Source organism: Labrus mixtus, unplaced genomic scaffold (assembly GCF_963584025.1).
Source record: "Labrus mixtus unplaced genomic scaffold, fLabMix1.1 SCAFFOLD_87, whole genome shotgun sequence".
Lineage (NCBI taxonomy): Eukaryota > Metazoa > Chordata > Actinopteri > Labriformes > Labridae > Labrus > Labrus mixtus.
In genome coordinates, this window is record NW_026870121.1 from 37,501 (window position 1) to 55,000 (window position 17,500).

At 51.1% G+C, this 17,500-nt stretch overlaps 1 protein-coding gene across 1 annotated transcript in view; it reads left to right on the forward strand.

Annotated features, from left to right (window-relative positions):
- The first annotated feature begins 1,213 nt into the window (after window positions 1-1,213).
- The window catches only part of abca5 (ATP-binding cassette, sub-family A (ABC1), member 5), a 20,787-nt gene continuing 4,500 nt past the window's right edge, over window positions 1,214-17,500 (forward strand). The window contains exons 1-30 of the mRNA XM_061033369.1: window positions 1,214-1,370; window positions 2,521-2,687; window positions 4,658-4,844; window positions 4,924-5,097; window positions 5,352-5,449; window positions 5,881-6,107; window positions 6,181-6,322; window positions 7,246-7,434; window positions 7,812-7,959; window positions 8,078-8,255; window positions 8,359-8,417; window positions 8,495-8,781; window positions 8,919-9,038; window positions 10,699-10,837; window positions 11,273-11,363; window positions 11,439-11,578; window positions 11,669-11,788; window positions 11,871-12,072; window positions 12,148-12,314; window positions 12,547-12,674; window positions 12,880-13,017; window positions 14,467-14,580; window positions 14,669-14,839; window positions 14,925-15,038; window positions 15,122-15,259; window positions 16,151-16,219; window positions 16,294-16,385; window positions 16,481-16,604; window positions 16,674-16,791; window positions 16,864-16,955. Of these exons, the coding sequence (XP_060889352.1) occupies window positions 1,358-1,370; window positions 2,521-2,687; window positions 4,658-4,844; window positions 4,924-5,097; window positions 5,352-5,449; window positions 5,881-6,107; window positions 6,181-6,322; window positions 7,246-7,434; window positions 7,812-7,959; window positions 8,078-8,255; window positions 8,359-8,417; window positions 8,495-8,781; window positions 8,919-9,038; window positions 10,699-10,837; window positions 11,273-11,363; window positions 11,439-11,578; window positions 11,669-11,788; window positions 11,871-12,072; window positions 12,148-12,314; window positions 12,547-12,674; window positions 12,880-13,017; window positions 14,467-14,580; window positions 14,669-14,839; window positions 14,925-15,038; window positions 15,122-15,259; window positions 16,151-16,219; window positions 16,294-16,385; window positions 16,481-16,604; window positions 16,674-16,791; window positions 16,864-16,955 (4,146 nt within the window). The 5' untranslated portion in view covers window positions 1,214-1,357. The remainder of the gene's footprint in view (window positions 1,371-2,520; window positions 2,688-4,657; window positions 4,845-4,923; window positions 5,098-5,351; window positions 5,450-5,880; window positions 6,108-6,180; window positions 6,323-7,245; window positions 7,435-7,811; window positions 7,960-8,077; window positions 8,256-8,358; window positions 8,418-8,494; window positions 8,782-8,918; window positions 9,039-10,698; window positions 10,838-11,272; window positions 11,364-11,438; window positions 11,579-11,668; window positions 11,789-11,870; window positions 12,073-12,147; window positions 12,315-12,546; window positions 12,675-12,879; window positions 13,018-14,466; window positions 14,581-14,668; window positions 14,840-14,924; window positions 15,039-15,121; window positions 15,260-16,150; window positions 16,220-16,293; window positions 16,386-16,480; window positions 16,605-16,673; window positions 16,792-16,863; window positions 16,956-17,500) is intronic.

Sequence of the window (17,500 nt, forward strand, 5' to 3'; positions counted from 1 at the left end):
AGAGCGGTCAGAGGACTGTGTGAGAGGAGAGCGGTCAGAGGACTGTGTGAGAGGAGAGCGGTCAGAGGACTCTGTGAGAGGAGAGCGGTCAGAGGACTGTGTGAGAGGAGAGCGGTCAGAGGACTGTGTGAGAGGAGAGCGGTCAGAGGACTGTGTGAGAGGAGAGCGGTCAGAGGACTGTGTGAGAGGAGAGCGGTCAGAGGACTCTGTGAGAGGAGAGCGGTCAGAGGACTGTGTGAGAGGAGAGCGGTCAGAGGACTGTGTGAGCGGTCAGAGGACTGTGTGAGAGGAGAGCGGTCAGAGGACTCTGTGAGAGGAGAGCGGTCAGAGGACTGTGTGAGAGGAGAGCGGTCAGAGGACTGTGTGAGCGGTCAGAGGACTGTGTGAGAGGAGAGCGGTCAGAGGACTGTGTGAGCGGTCAGAGGACTGTGTGAGAGGAGAGCGGTCAGAGGACTGTGTGAGCGGTCAGAGGACTCTGTGAGAGGAGAGCGGTCAGAGGACTGTGTGAGAGGAGAGCGGTCAGAGGACTATGTGAGCGGAGAGCGGTCAGAGGACTCTGTGAGAGGAGAGCGGTCAGAGGACTGTGTGAGAGGAGAGCGGTCAGAGGACTGTGTGAGCGGTCAGAGGACTGTGTGAGAGGAGAGCGGTCAGAGGACTGTGTGAGCGGTCAGAGGACTGTGTGAGCGGTCAGAGGACTCTGTGAGAGGAGAGCGGTCAGAGGACTATGTGAGCGGAGAGCGGTCAGAGGACTATGTGAGCGGAGAGCGGTCAGAGGACTCTGTGAGAGGAGAGCGGTCAGAGGACTGTGTGAGCGGTCAGAGGACTGTGTGAGAGGAGAGCGGTCAGAGGACTGTGTGAGCGGTCAGAGGACTCTGTGAGAGGAGAGCGGTCAGAGGACTGTGTGAGAGGAGAGCGGTCAGAGGACTGTGTGAGCGGTCAGAGGACTGTGTGAGAGGAGAGCGGTCAGAGCGGTCAGATGGGACAGAAACACGAGTAGAGCCGTCAGTCAGCTGTGAACTGTGGTGGCTCATTATGATTCATGTCTGTAAGATGAAGACTGTTATTAAAGAACAATCTGGAACATGAAGGACTCACACACACCGATCTACAAACCATCTTTACAAAGAGTTCCTCACCTAAACCCCCCCACTGATAACAGGGAGAGCTGAGAACAGCGGAGGACTTCCGGTAGGTGGCGGTAGTGCTCCACATCATCATCATCATCAGTAGAAGAAGACGAAGAAGAAGAAGCAGGAGGTCCAGGAAGAAGCGGATCGTTCTTTGGGATTTCTATGACTTAAAGAATCATCTGTACTGTGAGGCTGTTGATCCAGGAGTGGAGGAAAGAGATGTCTTAATGTATTTCATCCGTGAGTATCTGCTCCGTGTGTCGGTGTGTTTGATGTAGCTGCTAGCTGCTAGCTTGTTTCCTCAGCGCGTTCACAAACAAACGGCTCATTTCTACCTGAGGGGGAATTATTTATCTATTTATTATTTATCTATTTATTATTTATCTATTTATTATTTATCTATTTATTATTTACAGACAGGTTTGGAAATACGGGCGAGGATACAAAGAAACAGACTGTCAACATCCGGTCACCAACAACAACAACAACAACAACAACAACAACAATAATAATATATTAATAAACTGACATATTGTCATTAACACTCCTCCGTTTAGATTCTGCTCCTGAATGATCTGGATTTCTTTGGACCAGAGAAGGTAGGCGCTTTTAAGACACGCCCCCCACACATGACCGTTTTGGACGCCCCTCGGTTTACCAGATATGAGAGCAGTTATCAGGTCAACAGGTGTTGCAGCGATGGAAGCGGTCAAGAGAAGTGGTTCAGATAGAAGTGATTGTACCCGACCTAAAAAGCCTCTGCATGTTTCTAATAAGCTCCACGAGCAGAAACGTGCTCAAACTAGGATCAATATTGGAGATGCTTTTGAAAAATGGAGAGAGGTTAGAACACAGAAAGGTTTACAGACCCATGCAGAGCTGGATAAACACTGAAGCTTCAGAGTCCACCACATGGTGACCTGAGTGAGCATGGACTCTAGAGAGGAGGGGGGGGGGGAGACAGCTCTCTATGATGTTTAGAATTTAGACTGCAGTACCTGTTTTAAACACTAGGTGGCAGAGTTACATACTGCTACTCATAAATACGTTATCGTGTCAGTGCTAGCCGTCAGCTAGCACGAGAGTTAACTTAGCTTGTGAAGAGGTTCAGGGTGGGATCAGTGTATGATGGGATGTTGGCTGTGTCTGATGATCTAGGATCAGTAAGGGGTCGTCGTCCCGCTAACAGGATGTAGAGGGCGTTTGTGTATTTTACTGAGCAGCAGGAAGCGTCACATGGCGGAGTAACAGAACCAATAACGAGGCGGAGTCAGGGAGGACTCTGACGGAGAACAGATCGTTTACCCCTCCACCCGTGGGCCATGCTGTCTTTACTCTGCTTAACATCCTGGGTGCAGGTTTTCATTTCCTGTTGTTTTCTAACTCGTAGCTGAGGCCAGCATCACAGAGACAAACCGTCCTAACGTCATCCACATGAGGCATGCTGGGAGAATGCAGTCCACGTCCAGAAGAGATGCTGGAGTCTGGCATCAAACCAGAAGTCTGCTCTACAAGAACCTGCTCATCAAATGGAGGACCAAGCAGCAGAGTCTGCAGGTACGTAGCGTGCAGCGTGCAGTGAACGCCACGTGTCTGGGTCTGTGTCCTGCCCCCCCCCTCCTCGGGGCTCCTGTGTCGGAGCATGTTTCATGTGGCATTAGGTTTCACTGATGCATATTTTACATCTCTGCGTATCAGCGTCTGTGTTCAGAAGACGCTCCTGCAGGAAAGTCGAGGGTATTATTCGGCTGCAGTGTGAGCTCTTGTTTACTTCATACCCGGGGTACCCCCCCTCCCCCCTCCCCCCCGCTTTAGCTCAGCATAACGAGTCACCCAGAAATCCAAATAATCCCTTCACTCAGGTTGTTCTAAGAACTGAAAACGCAGCTTGAAGCTTTGTGTGTTTGATAATCCTGAAAGAGTCTAAACTAAAGCCCTCTGTCAGGTATCTCACCTGCTTCAAGACTTAATGTTTGAATTTGATGTGTTGGGGTAGCCTATCCCTAACCCTCGTCAGGAGGTGCTCTGAGGCGGGATAAGAAGCCCGTCACAGAGAAGGGAGAAAGTGTTTGCACAGCGTTTAGTCAAAGTTTACCTGGAGAGTCATGATGCCATCCTCACCTGTGGTCTCAAGCTTCAGACAGAGACGGACATGAAATATCGGCGGTAAGACGCTCTGCAGCCCTGACCCTCTACAGGTCAGATCTGTAGAGGGTCAGGGCTGCAGAGCCTTGTGCTCACCTGGAAACCCTTACAAAGTGGTACCTTGATGAGTCAGGTATGTTAGACTCACCTGAGCGACGGCTCTTGATGATTCAGGTATGTTAGACTCACCTGAGCGACGGCTCTTGATGATTCAGGTATGTTGGACTCACCTGAGCGACGGCTCTTGATGATTCAGGTATGTTGGACTCACCTGAGCGACGGCTCTTGATGAGTCAGGTATGTTAGACTCACCTGAGCGACGGCTCTTGATGATTCAGGTATGTTAGACTCACCTGAGCGACGGCTCTTGATGAGTCAGGTATGTTAGACTCACCTGAGCGACGGCTCTTGATGAGTCAGGTATGTTAGACTCACCTGAGCGACGGCTCTTGATGATTCAGGTATGTTGGACTCACCTGAGCGACGGCTCTTAATGAGTCAGGTATGTTGGACTCACCTGAGCGACGGCTCTTGATGAGTCAGGTATGTTGGACTCACCTGAGCGACGGCTCTTGATGATTAAGGTATGTTAGACTCACCTGAGCGACGGCTCTTGATGAGTCAGGTATGTTAGACTCACCTGAGCGACGGCTCTTGATGAGTCAGGTATGTTGGACTCACCTGAGCGACGGCTCTTGATGAGTCAGGTATGTTGGACTCACCTGAGCGACGGCTCTTGATGAGTCAGGTATGTTGGACTCACCTGAGCGACGGCTCTTGATGAGTCAGGTATTTTAGACTCACCTGAGCGACGGCTCTTGATGAGTCAGGTATGTTAGACTCACCTGAGCGACGGCTCTTGATGAGTCAGGTATGTTGGACTCACCTGAGCGACGGCTCTTGATGAGTCAGGTATGTTGGACTCACCTGAGCGACGGCTCTTGATGAGTCAGGTATGTTAGACTCACCTGAGCGACGGCTCTTGATGAGTCAGGTATGTTGGACTCACCTGAGCGACGGCTCTTGATGATTCAGGTATGTTAGACTCACCTGAGCGACGACTCTTGATGAGTCAGGTATGTTGGACTCACCTGAGCGACGGCTCTTGATGAGTCAGGTATTTTAGACTCACCTGAGCGACGGCTCTTGATGAGTCAGGTATGTTAGACTCACCTGAGCGACGGCTCTTGATGAGTCAGGTATGTTGGACTCACCTGAGCGACGGCTCTTGATGAGTCAGGTATTTTAGACTCACCTGAGCGACGGCTCTTGATGAGTCAGGTATGTTAGACTCACCTGAGCGACGGCTCTTGATGAGTCAGGTATGTTGGACTCACCTGAGCGACGGCTCTCTGATCAGCTGATTCTTTGTGTCTCTGCAGGAACTGGTCCTTCCTCTTCTGCTGCTGGGTCTCCTGATCCTCATCAGCACCCTGAATCCTCACGTTTACTACGGAGGCATCAGCACCATGGAGCTGGAGCGCGAAGACCACTTCTTCAAGGGTCTGGGCTACACCCCCATCACCAACATCACCACCCACATCATGGAGGAGGTGGCCCAGGAGATACGTACGTGTCCTCTGAGTGTTGTCAGTATGAGACCCCCCCCCCTCCCCGTGTGGTTACTAACTCTCCCCTTGTGTTTCAGTCATGCAGGACCGTCTGGAGATGTTCCCCAGTGAGGAGGACCTGGAGAACGCCAGCCTTTACGATCCTTCCAGTTATGTTGGCGTTGTGTTTATGGACAGCTCTGCTACGTCCTACAGACTTCGCTTTCCGTACAACCAGCTCCCGCTGCCCAGCGACTACACAGAGTCCATCGGTACAAACCCACCGGGTCACATCTCAGTTTATAATGTGTTCCCATGGTCCCCCGGGTCAGATCTGAGATCATGGTCCCCCGGGGATCCTGGTCCCTTGGGGTCAGATCTGAGATCCTGGTCCCTTGGGGTCAGATCTCAGATCCTGGTCCCCCGGGTCAGATCTGAGATCATGGTCCCTCGGGGTCAGATCTGCAGGTTCTCAGGCGACACGTTGAGGCGTCAGATCTAACGTGGCGTTTTGTTTCTCCTCCAGCGAACTGCTTCACCAGCTCGGTGAACTGTAGAGCAGCTAACTACTGGTACTCGGGCTTCGTCCGGCTCCAGTCTCTAATCGACGCTGCCATCATTCAGGTGAGAGACGTTCTGACCTCGGAGGTAGAGATTCGGGTCACGTGACTCACCGTGTTTCTGACCTCGGAGGTAGAGATTCGGGTCACGTGACTCACCGTGTTTCTGACCTCGGAGGTAGAGATTCAGGTCACGTGACTCACCGTGTTTCTGACCTCGGAGGTAGAGATTCGGGTCACGTGACTCACTGTGTTTCTAACCTCGGAGGTAGAGATTCGGGTCACGTGACTCACCGTGTTTCTGACCTCGGAGGTAGAGATTCGGGTCACGTGACTCACCGTGTTTCTGACCTCGGAGGTAGAGATTCGGGTCACGTGACTCACCGTGTTTCTGACCTCGGAGGTAGAGATTCGGGTCACGTGACTCACCGTGTTTCTGACCTCGGAGGTAGAGATTTGGGTCACGTGACTCACCGTGTTTCTCGTGGCGTTCAGATGCAGACGAAGCGTTCGGTCCACAGTGAGATGGACCTGAAGGTGGTCATGATGGGTCAGCCCGGCTCTGTGGAGGTGCAGAAGTTCCCCCACGCCCTCATCTCCATCTACCTGGTCCTCGCCTTCACGCCCTTCGTCACCTTCCTCATCGTCAACGTTGCAGCTGAGAAGGAGCGTCGCCTCAAAGACACCATGACCATGATGGGGCTGTACGACACGGCGTTCTGGTGAGCGAGCACACGCTCACTGTCACACGCTCGTGTTTGCATGAAGACGATCTGAATAACGCTTTGTGTTCAGGCTGTCCTGGGGCCTCCTGTACGCTGCTCTGGTGACCACCATGTCCGTCCTCATGGCCGTCATCGCCACCTACACGGCGCTGTTCCCCAACAGCGACTTCCTCCTCATCTTCCTCCTCATCTTCCTCTACGGAATATCATCCGTGAGTAAAGCTACAAAACAAACCCGACAAGACGGGACGATTCCCCAAATCACCCAAAGATACCACGAGAGATTTGAAACCATAACGTACGATAACTTACGATTAAAGATACGATAAGATACGATAACTTACGATTAAAGATACGATAACTTACGATTAAAGATACGATAAGATACGATAACTTACGATTAAAAAAACCATAACGTACTATTAAAGATACAATAACTTAAAATAACTTACGGTTAAAGATACGATAACTTATGATAACTTACGATAAGATACGATAATGTACGATAACTTATGATTAAAGATATGATAACGTACGATTAAAGATACGATAACTTAAGATTAAAGAAACTATAACGTACGATTAAAGATACGATAACTTAAGATTAAAGAAACTATAACGTACGATAACGTACGATTAAAGATACGATAACTTAAGATTAAAGAAACTATAACGTACGATAACGTACTATTAAAGATACGATAACTTATGCTAACTTACGATAAGATACGATAATGTACGTTTGAAGATATGATAACTTAGGATAACTTAGGATAAAAGATACAATTAAAGATACGATAACTTACGATAAAAGATACAATTAAAAATACGATAACTTACAATAAGATACGATAATGTACGTTTAAAGATACGATAACTTACGATAAAAGACACAATAACTTACGATTAAAGATACGATTAAGATACGATAATGTATGATTAAAGAAATGATAACTTACGATAAGATACGATGAGATGAAAGATAAGAAAACTCAAACAGTGTGGCTTTGTTTATCCAAAACAACCTTGTTGAGAAGTGTTACCATGGAAACAGAATAATGCAATGTTGATTCCAGACTAAGAGCGAGGCGTTCAGGGTCTCGTGTCGCTCACTCTTCTCTCTCTTACTCCACAGATCTTTTTCTCCTTCATGCTGACTCCGTTATTTAAGAAGCCAAAGTTCGCCAGCACCGTGGGCTCCATGCTGACGGTGGTGTTTGGCTGCCTGTCGCTGTTCACCGTCCTGATGAAGGACTTTCCACAGCCCCTGGTCTGGCTCCTCTGCCTGCTCTCTCCCAGCGCCTTCTCCATCGGGATTGCACAGGTAACCACCGACGCCGTGCTTCATTCTGCAGAGCCAATTTCACATCTGAACTCCCGAAGAGATATGGAGATAACCTCAGGAGGACTGCTCCTGAAATCTTCCTGACCTGTTCACTCATGCACCTCACAGAGGGAGACTATACCTGTCAGACTGGGGGGGGCGGGGTCTCCTGAGGTAAGACGTGAGGAGACACTCCAGATAAAGTCAGAGAGAAACATTCAGCTATTTGTGTTCACACATGACGCTCACTACGAGTTTTTCTGCAGGTGTTGAGTTCTTTGTTTTACCCCTCACCTCGTGTATTTTTAACCATCCACCATCCTGCTGTCGTGGTGTGACCTTTGACCTTTAATTTGGAGTGTGTGTGTGCACGTCAGGTGGTGTATCTGGAGGCTCAGGGAGATGGAGCTGTGTTTTCCTCCCTGGCTAATGGCCCTCATCCTCTCTACGTACCCCTGCTCATGCTGGTCCTGGACTGCATCCTCTACCTCCTGTTGGCTGTGTACCTGGACCAGGTACTGCCTGGTGAGTGGACACACCTGAGCATCGGGACTCACTCATGAAGTCTCTGAATGAAGTCTGTCTCTTAGATTTCATTTCATTCTGTGTATAATAATATATTGAAATGTGTTCCTGAATCCAGGAGAGTTTGGAGTGAGGAGGTCCTTGTTGTACTTCTTGAAGCCGTCCTATTGGTCCAAACGCAGAAAGCGTTATGTTGAAGTAAGCTCCGTGTACGACGCAGAGGGGAAGGGGGGTCCGAGCGGGGACGAGTCCATCGAGCCAGTTTCCCCCGAGTTCAGAGGGAAAGAAGCCATACGGTAAAACGCCAAATCCCTCACTGCTCCCTCACTGCTCCCTCACTGCGTGTGTGTGTTTTATTCTCCCCTCGTATTTGACCTGTTCTTGCTCCTTCTTTGGCAGCATTGTTAACATCCATAAAGTGTACAAAGAGAAGGACAACGTGGTGGAGGCTCTGAGAGGTGAGGCCTGAACATTTCTAAAGGCGTTAAAATGTAACTGGTCAGCCATACTGACTCTGTGCGTCCTCTGACTGCAGGGTTGACCTTTGACATCTATGAGGGCCAGATCACCGCTCTGCTGGGACACAGCGGGGCCGGAAAGTCCACTCTCATGAACATCCTCTGTGGCATCTGCCCCCCCACCAACGGCTTGGCCACCATCTACGGCTCTCCTGTGGCAGAGATCGCAGACGCATCGGAGATGAAGCAGCTAGTGGGAATTTGCCCTCAGTTCAACATCATCTTTGACGTGCTCACCGTGGAGGAGCACCTGAGGATATTTGCAGCCATCAAAGGGATCCCACCGGCCGACATCGATGCAGAGGTACTCTGATTAACTTCACGACAAGTGGAGTAGTGAATATACAAACTTTATGTACAATCACAATGTCATCACATTTTCTGTTCTGCGTTCTGACAGTGCAACATAAACATTCAGTAATCCAAGGTTATTCCTTTCAGGTCACGAAAGTGCTGAAAGATCTGGACCTGGAGAAGATCATGAACGCTCAGGCCAAGAATCTGAGCGGGGGGCAGAAGAGGAAACTCTCAGTGGGCATCGCCATCCTCGGAGATCCTAAGGTATCTGAGATGAGATGAGATGAGATTCAACTTTATTGTCATTACACATATACAAGTATAGAGTAATGAAATGAGGTTTGGCATCTCACCAGAAGTGCAAATAAGCAGAAAGTGCAAGAATCTGTGCTATGTACAAGTAATTACAAAATTTACAGATGTAGACAAAAAAAAAGTGAATTATTGGGTATATATGGCTGGATTAATGGGATGCTATAAATATAAGTATATTCTTCAGATTATAATATACAGATTAAGGTGCAGTGAGCATGCTATACTAGATTACAGATAATATACAGAATATGGACATGTTGTACAGGTCGATAACTTATTGAGGTGATATGAACATACTGTAATACAATAATACAGGTGGATGAGAGATGTGTGTGTATGACCAGGAGGAGTGGTGGGGGGATGATGGGTGTGAGGTGATGTGCAGGGGAAGGGGGGTCAGAGTTCGGGGGGCAGAGTTCAGTAGAGAGACAGCTCTGGGGAAAAAGCTGTTCCTCAGTCTGCTGGTTCTGGTCCGGAGGCTTCTGAAGTGCCTACCGGAGGGCAGGAGGGCAAACAGTCTGTGGGCAGGGTGGGAGGAGTCTTTAAGGATGCCGTGAGCTCGTCGCAGACAGCGTTTTCTTTGGACGTTCTCAATGGCAGGAAGTGGACACCTTGTGATGCGCTGGGCAGTTTTTACCACCTGCTGTAGCGCCTTACGGTCTGTGACAGAGCAGTTTCCGTACCAGACTGTGACACTGCTGGTCAGGATGCTCTCGATCACACAGCGGTAGAAGTTCCTCAGTACAGCTGAAGACAGGTGGTGTCTCTTCAGTGTCCTCAGGAAAAAGAGGCGTTGATGAGCCTTCTTAACCAGACTGGAGGTGTTAGTGGACCAGGAGAGGTCCTCTGTGATGTGGGTCCCCAGGAACATGAAGCTGGAGACACGTTCAACAGCCATCCCGTTGATGTGAATGGGGTTGTGCGTGCTTCCTCTTTCTCTCCTGAAGTCCACGATGAGCTCCTTCGTCTTGCTGGTGTTGAGGAGCAGGTTGTTGTCAGCACACCAGGCGGCCAGATGCTGTACCTCCTCCCTGTAGGCTGTGTCATCGTTGTTGCTGATGAGGCCAATCACCGCCGTATCGTCCGCAAACTTGATGATGGTGTTGGATCCATGTACAGGTCTGCAGTCGTGGGTGAAGAGGGAGTAGAGGAGTGGGCTCAGCACACAGCCCTGTGGTACGCCTGTGTTGAGTGTGATGATGGTGGAGCAGGTGTGTCCTGACCTAACATACTGGGGTCTGTTGGTCAGAAAGTCCATTATCCAGTGACGGAGGGAGGTGTTGAAGCCCAGGTCTCCGAGTTTAGTGTTTAACTTGGAGGGGATGACAGTGTTGAATGCTGAGCTAAAATCAACAAACAGCATTCGTGCGTATGTGTTGTTATTGTTCAGATGTGTGAGCACAGAGTGCAGCGCGGTGGAAACTGCATCCTCTGTACTCCTATTGCTGCGGTAGGCAAACTGGGATGGGTCCAGTGTGGGTGGGAGGCAGTTTTTCAGGTGTGCTAGGACCAGTCGCTTAAAGCACTTCATCTGCAGTGTTTAGTGAGAAGACCGAGTCCTCCTGTAGGTTAATACCTTTTGATAATCACGTTGCATGCTTTCCTTCAGATCCTGCTCCTGGACGAGCCCACCGCCGGCATGGACCCCTGCTCCAGACACCAGGTGTGGGCGTTACTGAAGAGCCGCAGAGCCGGCCGGGTCACGGTCCTCAGCACGCACTACATGGACGAGGCGGACATCCTCGCTGGTAATGAGCTCTCTGTTCTGTTGATGCAGACGCTGTCCTCTGGTATTAAACGGGGTCAAACAGAGTTTAACGGGGTCAAATGATGTTAAACTGGGTTAAACTGGGTCAAACGGGGTCAAATGTGGTTCAACGGGGTCAAATGGGGTTAAACTGGGTCAAACAGTTTAACAGGGTCAAATGGGGTCAAACGGGGTTAAACTGGGTCAAACGGGGTCAAATGTGGTTCAACGGGGTCAAATGGGGTTAAACTGGGTCAAACAGTTTAACGGGGTCAAACGGGGTCAAACGGGGTTAAACCGGGATTTAAAGAGACAGAGCTGCGTCTGAGTCTGCAGGAAGGAGGCTCTACAGGTTCCTACAGGTTTAACCCCTCGTGGTCACACTTTGAGGACGCTGTTTCAGACTCTGCAGCTGACGTGGTTATTTGTTCTCCAGATCGAAAAGCTGTGATCTCTCAGGGACAGCTCAAATGTGTCGGCTCTTCTCTCTACCTCAAGATCAAATGTGGCGTTGGATATCACCTGAGGCGAGCACTCCTCCTTTCTACATCACAAACATAGATGTATTTATACCTTTATTTAAACGTGTTTCTTCCCTCCAGGATGTCGATCAGTGAGAGATGTGAGGCCGATAAGGTCACGTCATTGGTCGAGCACCATGTTCCTAAAGCCACGCTGTCCCGCCAACATGATGCTGAGCTGACCTTCACTCTGCCGTTTGAGAGCATGGACACATTCTCAGGTCAGAGAACAGACGAGAGAAACGTCATCTGCTGCAGACATTACGGCCCCTCCTTAACGAGCCCACCACTCATTAATCCATCCTCCACAGGTTTGTTCTCTGAGCTCGACTGTCAACCCAGTCTTGGAATTATCAACTATGGAGTTTCCATGACGACGCTGGAGGATGTTTTCCTGCGTTTGGAGGCAGAAGCTGAAGTGGATCAAGCTGGTGAGTATCCGCCTGATCGTTTGGTTTCCCTGAATCTGTGTGATCGTTTGGTTTCCCTGACTCTGTGCTCGTTTGGTTTCAGACTACAGCGTGTTTCATCGGGAGCAAGTGGAGGTGGATTGTGACAGCTCGTCTCTCGATGACCTTGACCAGCGGCTGCTGACCTTCTCGGACTCGAAGGCGGATGTGGTGTCGGGTCACGCTCTGTGGCGGCAGCAGTTCAGCACAGTGGCGTGGCTGCACATGCTGAACATGAGACGGGAGAGGAAGGCGTTCATCTACACGTGAGCCAACACTTTGATTCAAACGTTCTCGTCACTTCAGTCCGTCTTTCTTTAACGCCATGGCGTCCTCCGCAGTCTCGCCTTGTTCCTGGTGTTCGTGGCTGCCGTGCTCGTCTTATCTCTGGCGACAGGAAACATCCAGATCAACTCCCCCGACCGCCAGTTACTTCCTGTTTACCTCCTCAAGAAGAACGAGGCGCCGCACAGATACGCCACCAGCCTCCTGGTTCAGAACTCCTCAGGTCAGTGCTGACCCCTGACCCCTGACCCCTGATCCTAAGGAGACCACAATGAGAATGGTCCCTCGTCAGATTGAAGTCCTGCTTTTAGATACAGAAAGTGTAAAATAACCATGATTCATAAAAACACCTGAGGGACCCCGCCCTGACCCCTGACCCCCACCCCATCATCAGATATCTACACTGTGAATATTGAGACCGTTGTAGTGAAACTCTAACTCTGTTCTCCTCTCAGGTTCTGATATTTCTGACTTGATCCACAACCTGGAGTCTCAAGACGTCCAGGTGGAGATGATGAAACACAGCGACTACATGGCGGCGGCTCCCCACAGCGCCGCCATCAATGTCACAGGATCCAGCAAGGTGTGTGTGATGAGGGTCCCCCTAACCCGAACCCAGGGGTCTCTGACCTCCAGCTGAGGTGGTCCTCATGAAGTGGTCTCTGACCTCCAGCTGAGGTGGTCCTCATGAAGGGGTCTCTGACCTCCAGCTGAGGTGGTCCTCATGAAGGGGTCTCTGACCTCCAGCTGAGGTGGTCCTCATGACTTTTGGTGTGTTTCTGTTTCAGGGCTTCAGATTTAGCGTTGCGTTCAACAGCACCACGGTTCACTCGCTGCCGATGGCGGTGAATCTCCTGAGCAACACGCTGCTACGAGGTCTGAACGGAACGGGCCAGATCAGGACCTGGACTAAACCTTTTGATTATGTGAGTGTGTGACTCGTCCTTTTTTATTTCATGCTGATTTTCTTTTTTTTCTAAATCTTTTTATTAGTTTGCACAGATGATAAGAAAACATACGAGTTGACATTGTACTGTGGTCGTCTTTTGTTAACCCCACACCATCCCAGTTAACCCCATTCCATCCCAGTTAACCCCACACCATCCCAGTTAACCCCATTCCATCCCAGTTAACCCCACACCATCCCAGTTAACCCCATACCATCCCAGTTAACCCCACTCCATCCCAGTTAACCCCATACCATCCCAGTTAACCCCATTCCATCCCAGTTAACCCCACACCATCCCAGTTAACCCCATACCATCCCAGTTAACCCCACTCCATCCCAGTTAACCCCATTCCATCCCAATTAACCCCACTCCATCCCAGTTAACCCCATTCCATCCCAGTTAACCCCACACCATCCCAGTTAACCCCATACCATCCCAGTTAACCCCACTCCATCCCAGTTAACCCCACACCATCCCAGTTAACCCCACTCCATCCCAGTTAACCCCATTCCATCCCAGTTAACCCCACACCATCCCAGTTAACCCCATACCATCCCAGTTAACCCCACTCCATCCCAGTTAACCCCATACCATCCCAGTTAACCCCACTCCATCCCAGTTAACCCCACTCCATCCCAGTTAACCCCATACCATCCCAGTTAACCCCACTCCATCCCAGTTAACCCCATTCCATCCCAGTTAACCCCACACCATCCCAGTTAACCCCATTCCATCCCAGTTAACCCCATTCCATCCCAGTTAACCCCACTCCATCCCAGTTAACCCCATTCCATCCCAGTTAACCCCACACCATCCCAGTTAACCCCACTCCATCCCAGTTAACCCCATTCCATCCCAGTTAACCCCATACCATCCCAGTTAACCCCACTCCATCCCAGTTAACCCCATTCCATCCCAATTAACCCCACACCATCCCAGTTAACCCCATTCCATCCCAGTTAACCCCACTCCATCCCAGTTAACCCCACACCATCCCAGTTAACCCCATTCCATCCCAGTTAACCCTACACCATCCCAGTTAACCCCACACCATCCCAGTTAACCCCACACCATCCCAGTTAACCCCATTCCATCCCACCCAGTCAGGAACCCTATTCCCACTCCGAAGGTAGCCTGTTTGGCTCCTACCCAGGAGTCTCATTCACACTCATGCATACTAAGACAAGGAGCAAGAAGAGAGAGGAAATAATAAATGAATAAAGTAAATGATAAAGATAGATAAAATATATAAATAAACAAAACAGACACAAAACAAAACGAAGCAATACTTCAAGATAGTTCCTTAAATAATTCCATTCGACATTCAGTTTGCAGAGTAAGAGAACATAAATTAGGTTTTTATTTGGGGGGGAGAGAGAGAGAGAGAGTTCATCTCATGTTGATTTTCAATCTTTCCTCCTTCAGCAAATCCCCGACGCCACCTCGTACGCCCTGGTGTACATTGAGGCCATCATACTGGGAATGCTGGCTGCTGGGATGCCGGCGTATTTTGCCATGGACCACACTCGAGACAGAGAGGTGACCACGTCGCTCATACGTGTTGTGCTGCCGTGATGTTTCCAGTCTCTGATTGGTTCTGTGGATGGCGTGTTTTTGACCTTCTCAGATCAAGTGTCGCTCCACGCTGCGGATCTCCGGTCTGCTGCCGTCAGCGTACTGGTGCGGTCAGGCGGCGGTGGACATCCCCTTCTTCTACCTCATCCTCTCCAGCATGACCGCCATCTTGTTCTCCTTCCACACGGGGAGCCTGCTCACCTCCAGCAATCTCACCGCTGTGGTGCGTCCGGCTCACGTGCATCACATGACCTTTATATGTGGCGTCTGAATTCCTGATGACCTTTAATGTTCCCGTGTTCCCTCAGGTCCTCTGCATGGTCGGCTACGGTCCCGCCATGATCCTCTTCACCTACGTCTTTTCTTTCGGCTTCGCTCGAGTCCAGAGCAACAGAGATTTCTTCTCGGTCATCTCCATGATGGTGAGGCGGCGTGCGGAGTGCGGCGTGCGCCCTCGTGTTCAGTGGTGTAATCATCTGAAGTGTCTGACAGTCTGTTTCCTCAGGTGTGCGTCGTGTCCGCCTCGCTGGTTCAGTTGTCGTTTGTAAACAACAGTCCTGGACTGACCAGAAACCTGCACAACATCCTGTGTTTCCTGAACCCGCTCTACCCGCTCATGGGCTGCCTCAACTGCATCACCAAGGTAACCAATCACACAACCCGCCCATTCAACCAGCTGCTTACAGGAAGTAGTGGAGTGCATCATGACCATGTCTCTGCGTCTACAGGCGACCTTCCCGTCCTCGTGTTCTTTACGCCGCGCGTCATGACCGTGTCTCTGCGTCTACAGGCGACCTTCCCGTCCTCGTGTTCTTTACGCCGCGCGTCATGACCGTGTCTCTGTGTCTACAGGCGACCTTCCCGTCCTCGTGTTCTTTGCGCCGCGCGTCATGACCGTGTCTCTGCGTCTACAGGCGACCTTCCCGTCCTCGTGTTCTTTACGCCGCGCGTCATGACCGTGTCTCTGTGTCTACAGGCGACCTTCCCGTCCTCGTGTTCTTTACGGCGTGCGTCATGACCGCGTCTCTGCGTCTACAGGCGACCTTCCCGTCCTCGTGTTCTTTACGGCGTGCGTCATGACCGTGTCTCTGTGTCTACAGGCGACCTTCCCGTCCTCGTGTTCTTTACGGCGTGCTTCATGACCGTGTCTCTGCGTCTACAGGCGACCTTCCCGTCCTCGTGTTCTTTACAGCGTGCGTCATGACCGTGTCTCTGCGTCTACAGGCGACCTTCCCGTCCTCGTGTTCTTTACAGCGTGCTTCATGACCGTGTCTCTGCGTCTACAGGCGACCTTCCCGTCCTCGTGTTCTTTACAGCGTGCTTCATGACCGTGTCTCTGCGTCTACAGGCGACCTTCCCGTCCTCGTGTTCTTTACAGCGTGCGTCATGACCGTGTCTCTTCGTCTACAGGCGACCTTCCCGTCCTCGTGTTCTTTACAGCGTGCGTCATGACCGTGTCTCTTCGTCTACAGGCGACCTTCCCGTCCTCGTGTTCTTTACAGCGTGCGTCATGACCGTGTCTCTTCGTCTACAGGCGACCTTCCTGTCCTCGCAGTATGAAGAGAACTCGTTGTGGAAGAACCTGCTCATCGCCGTGGTGTCCGTATGTATCTCGTCTTCTTTGTAGCTCACCGCCTGGTGGGCGTGTTCTGCGTTAACGCCTCTTTTTGCGTGCAGCCGTACCTGCAGAGCGTGCTGCTGCTCTTCCTGCTGCGCTGGCTGGAGATCCGTTACGGAGGCCGGACGATGAAGGACGATCAGTTCTGCAGGTAACGACCTTCACTTTAACCATTCATTCAGCTGGTTAACCTTCATGTTACTGACCCCGCCTCCATGTCTCTGACCCCGCCTCCTACTCTGTCAGGATCTCGTCCCAGTCGAAGCCCGTTGTAGCGAGGAATCCAGAGGAGGGGCTGAGCGAGGACGAGGACGTTCGGATGGAGAAGGCGCGCGTGAAGGAGGCGCTCACCTGCCAGTCGTGTGAAGAGGTAAACAAAGAAAGTTCACCTGTCGGCTTCACGCCGCCAGCTGCTCACTCTCGTGTGTTTGGCGTGCAGAAACCCGTGGTGGTCGTGAGTAACCTGAGGAAGCAGCATGAAGGACGACGAGACGCTTTCTCTCTGAACAAGACGAGGAATGTGACCGCGAAGAACATCTCCTTCTGCGTCCGAAAAGGTAGCTACCCGTCAGTCAGGGTGCTGCTCCGAGCGCTCACCTGTCAACTAACATCCTGATTCTGGTCTTCAGGGGAAGTCCTGGGACTGCTGGGTCCAAACGGGGCCGGGAAGACCAGCGTCATGCACATGCTTTCAGGGGACACAGTGCCCTCTGCAGGCCAGGTAACACACTGCAAGGGGTACCAGACTATCTGTGTAGACCAATGAGAGGCCTCCTTCATGAAGGGGTCCCAGTCCGGGTCTCAGTCTGGGTCTCAGTCCGGGTCCCAGTCTCTGTCCTCCTTCATGAAGGGGTCCCAGTCAGGGTCTCAGTCTCTGTCCTGCTTCATAAAGGGGTCTCAGTCCGGGTCCCAGTCCGGTTCCCCAGTCTCTGTCCTCCTTCATGAAGGGGTCCCAGTCCGGGTCCCAGTCCGGGTCCCAGTCTCTGTCCTCCTTCATGAAGGGGTCCCAGTCCGGGTCTCAGTCTCTGTCCTGCTTCATAAAGGGGTCCCAGTCCGGGTCCCAGTCTCTGTCCTCCTTCATGAAGGGGTCCCAGTCCGGGTCTCAGTCTCTGTCCTGCTTCATAAAGGGGTCTCAGTCCGGGTCCCAGTCCGGTTCCCAGTCTCTGTCCTCCTTCATGAAGGGGTCCCAGTCCGGGTCCCAGTCTCTGTCCTCCTTCATGAAAGGGTCCCAGTCCGGGTCCCAGTCCGGGTCTCCGTCCGTGTCCC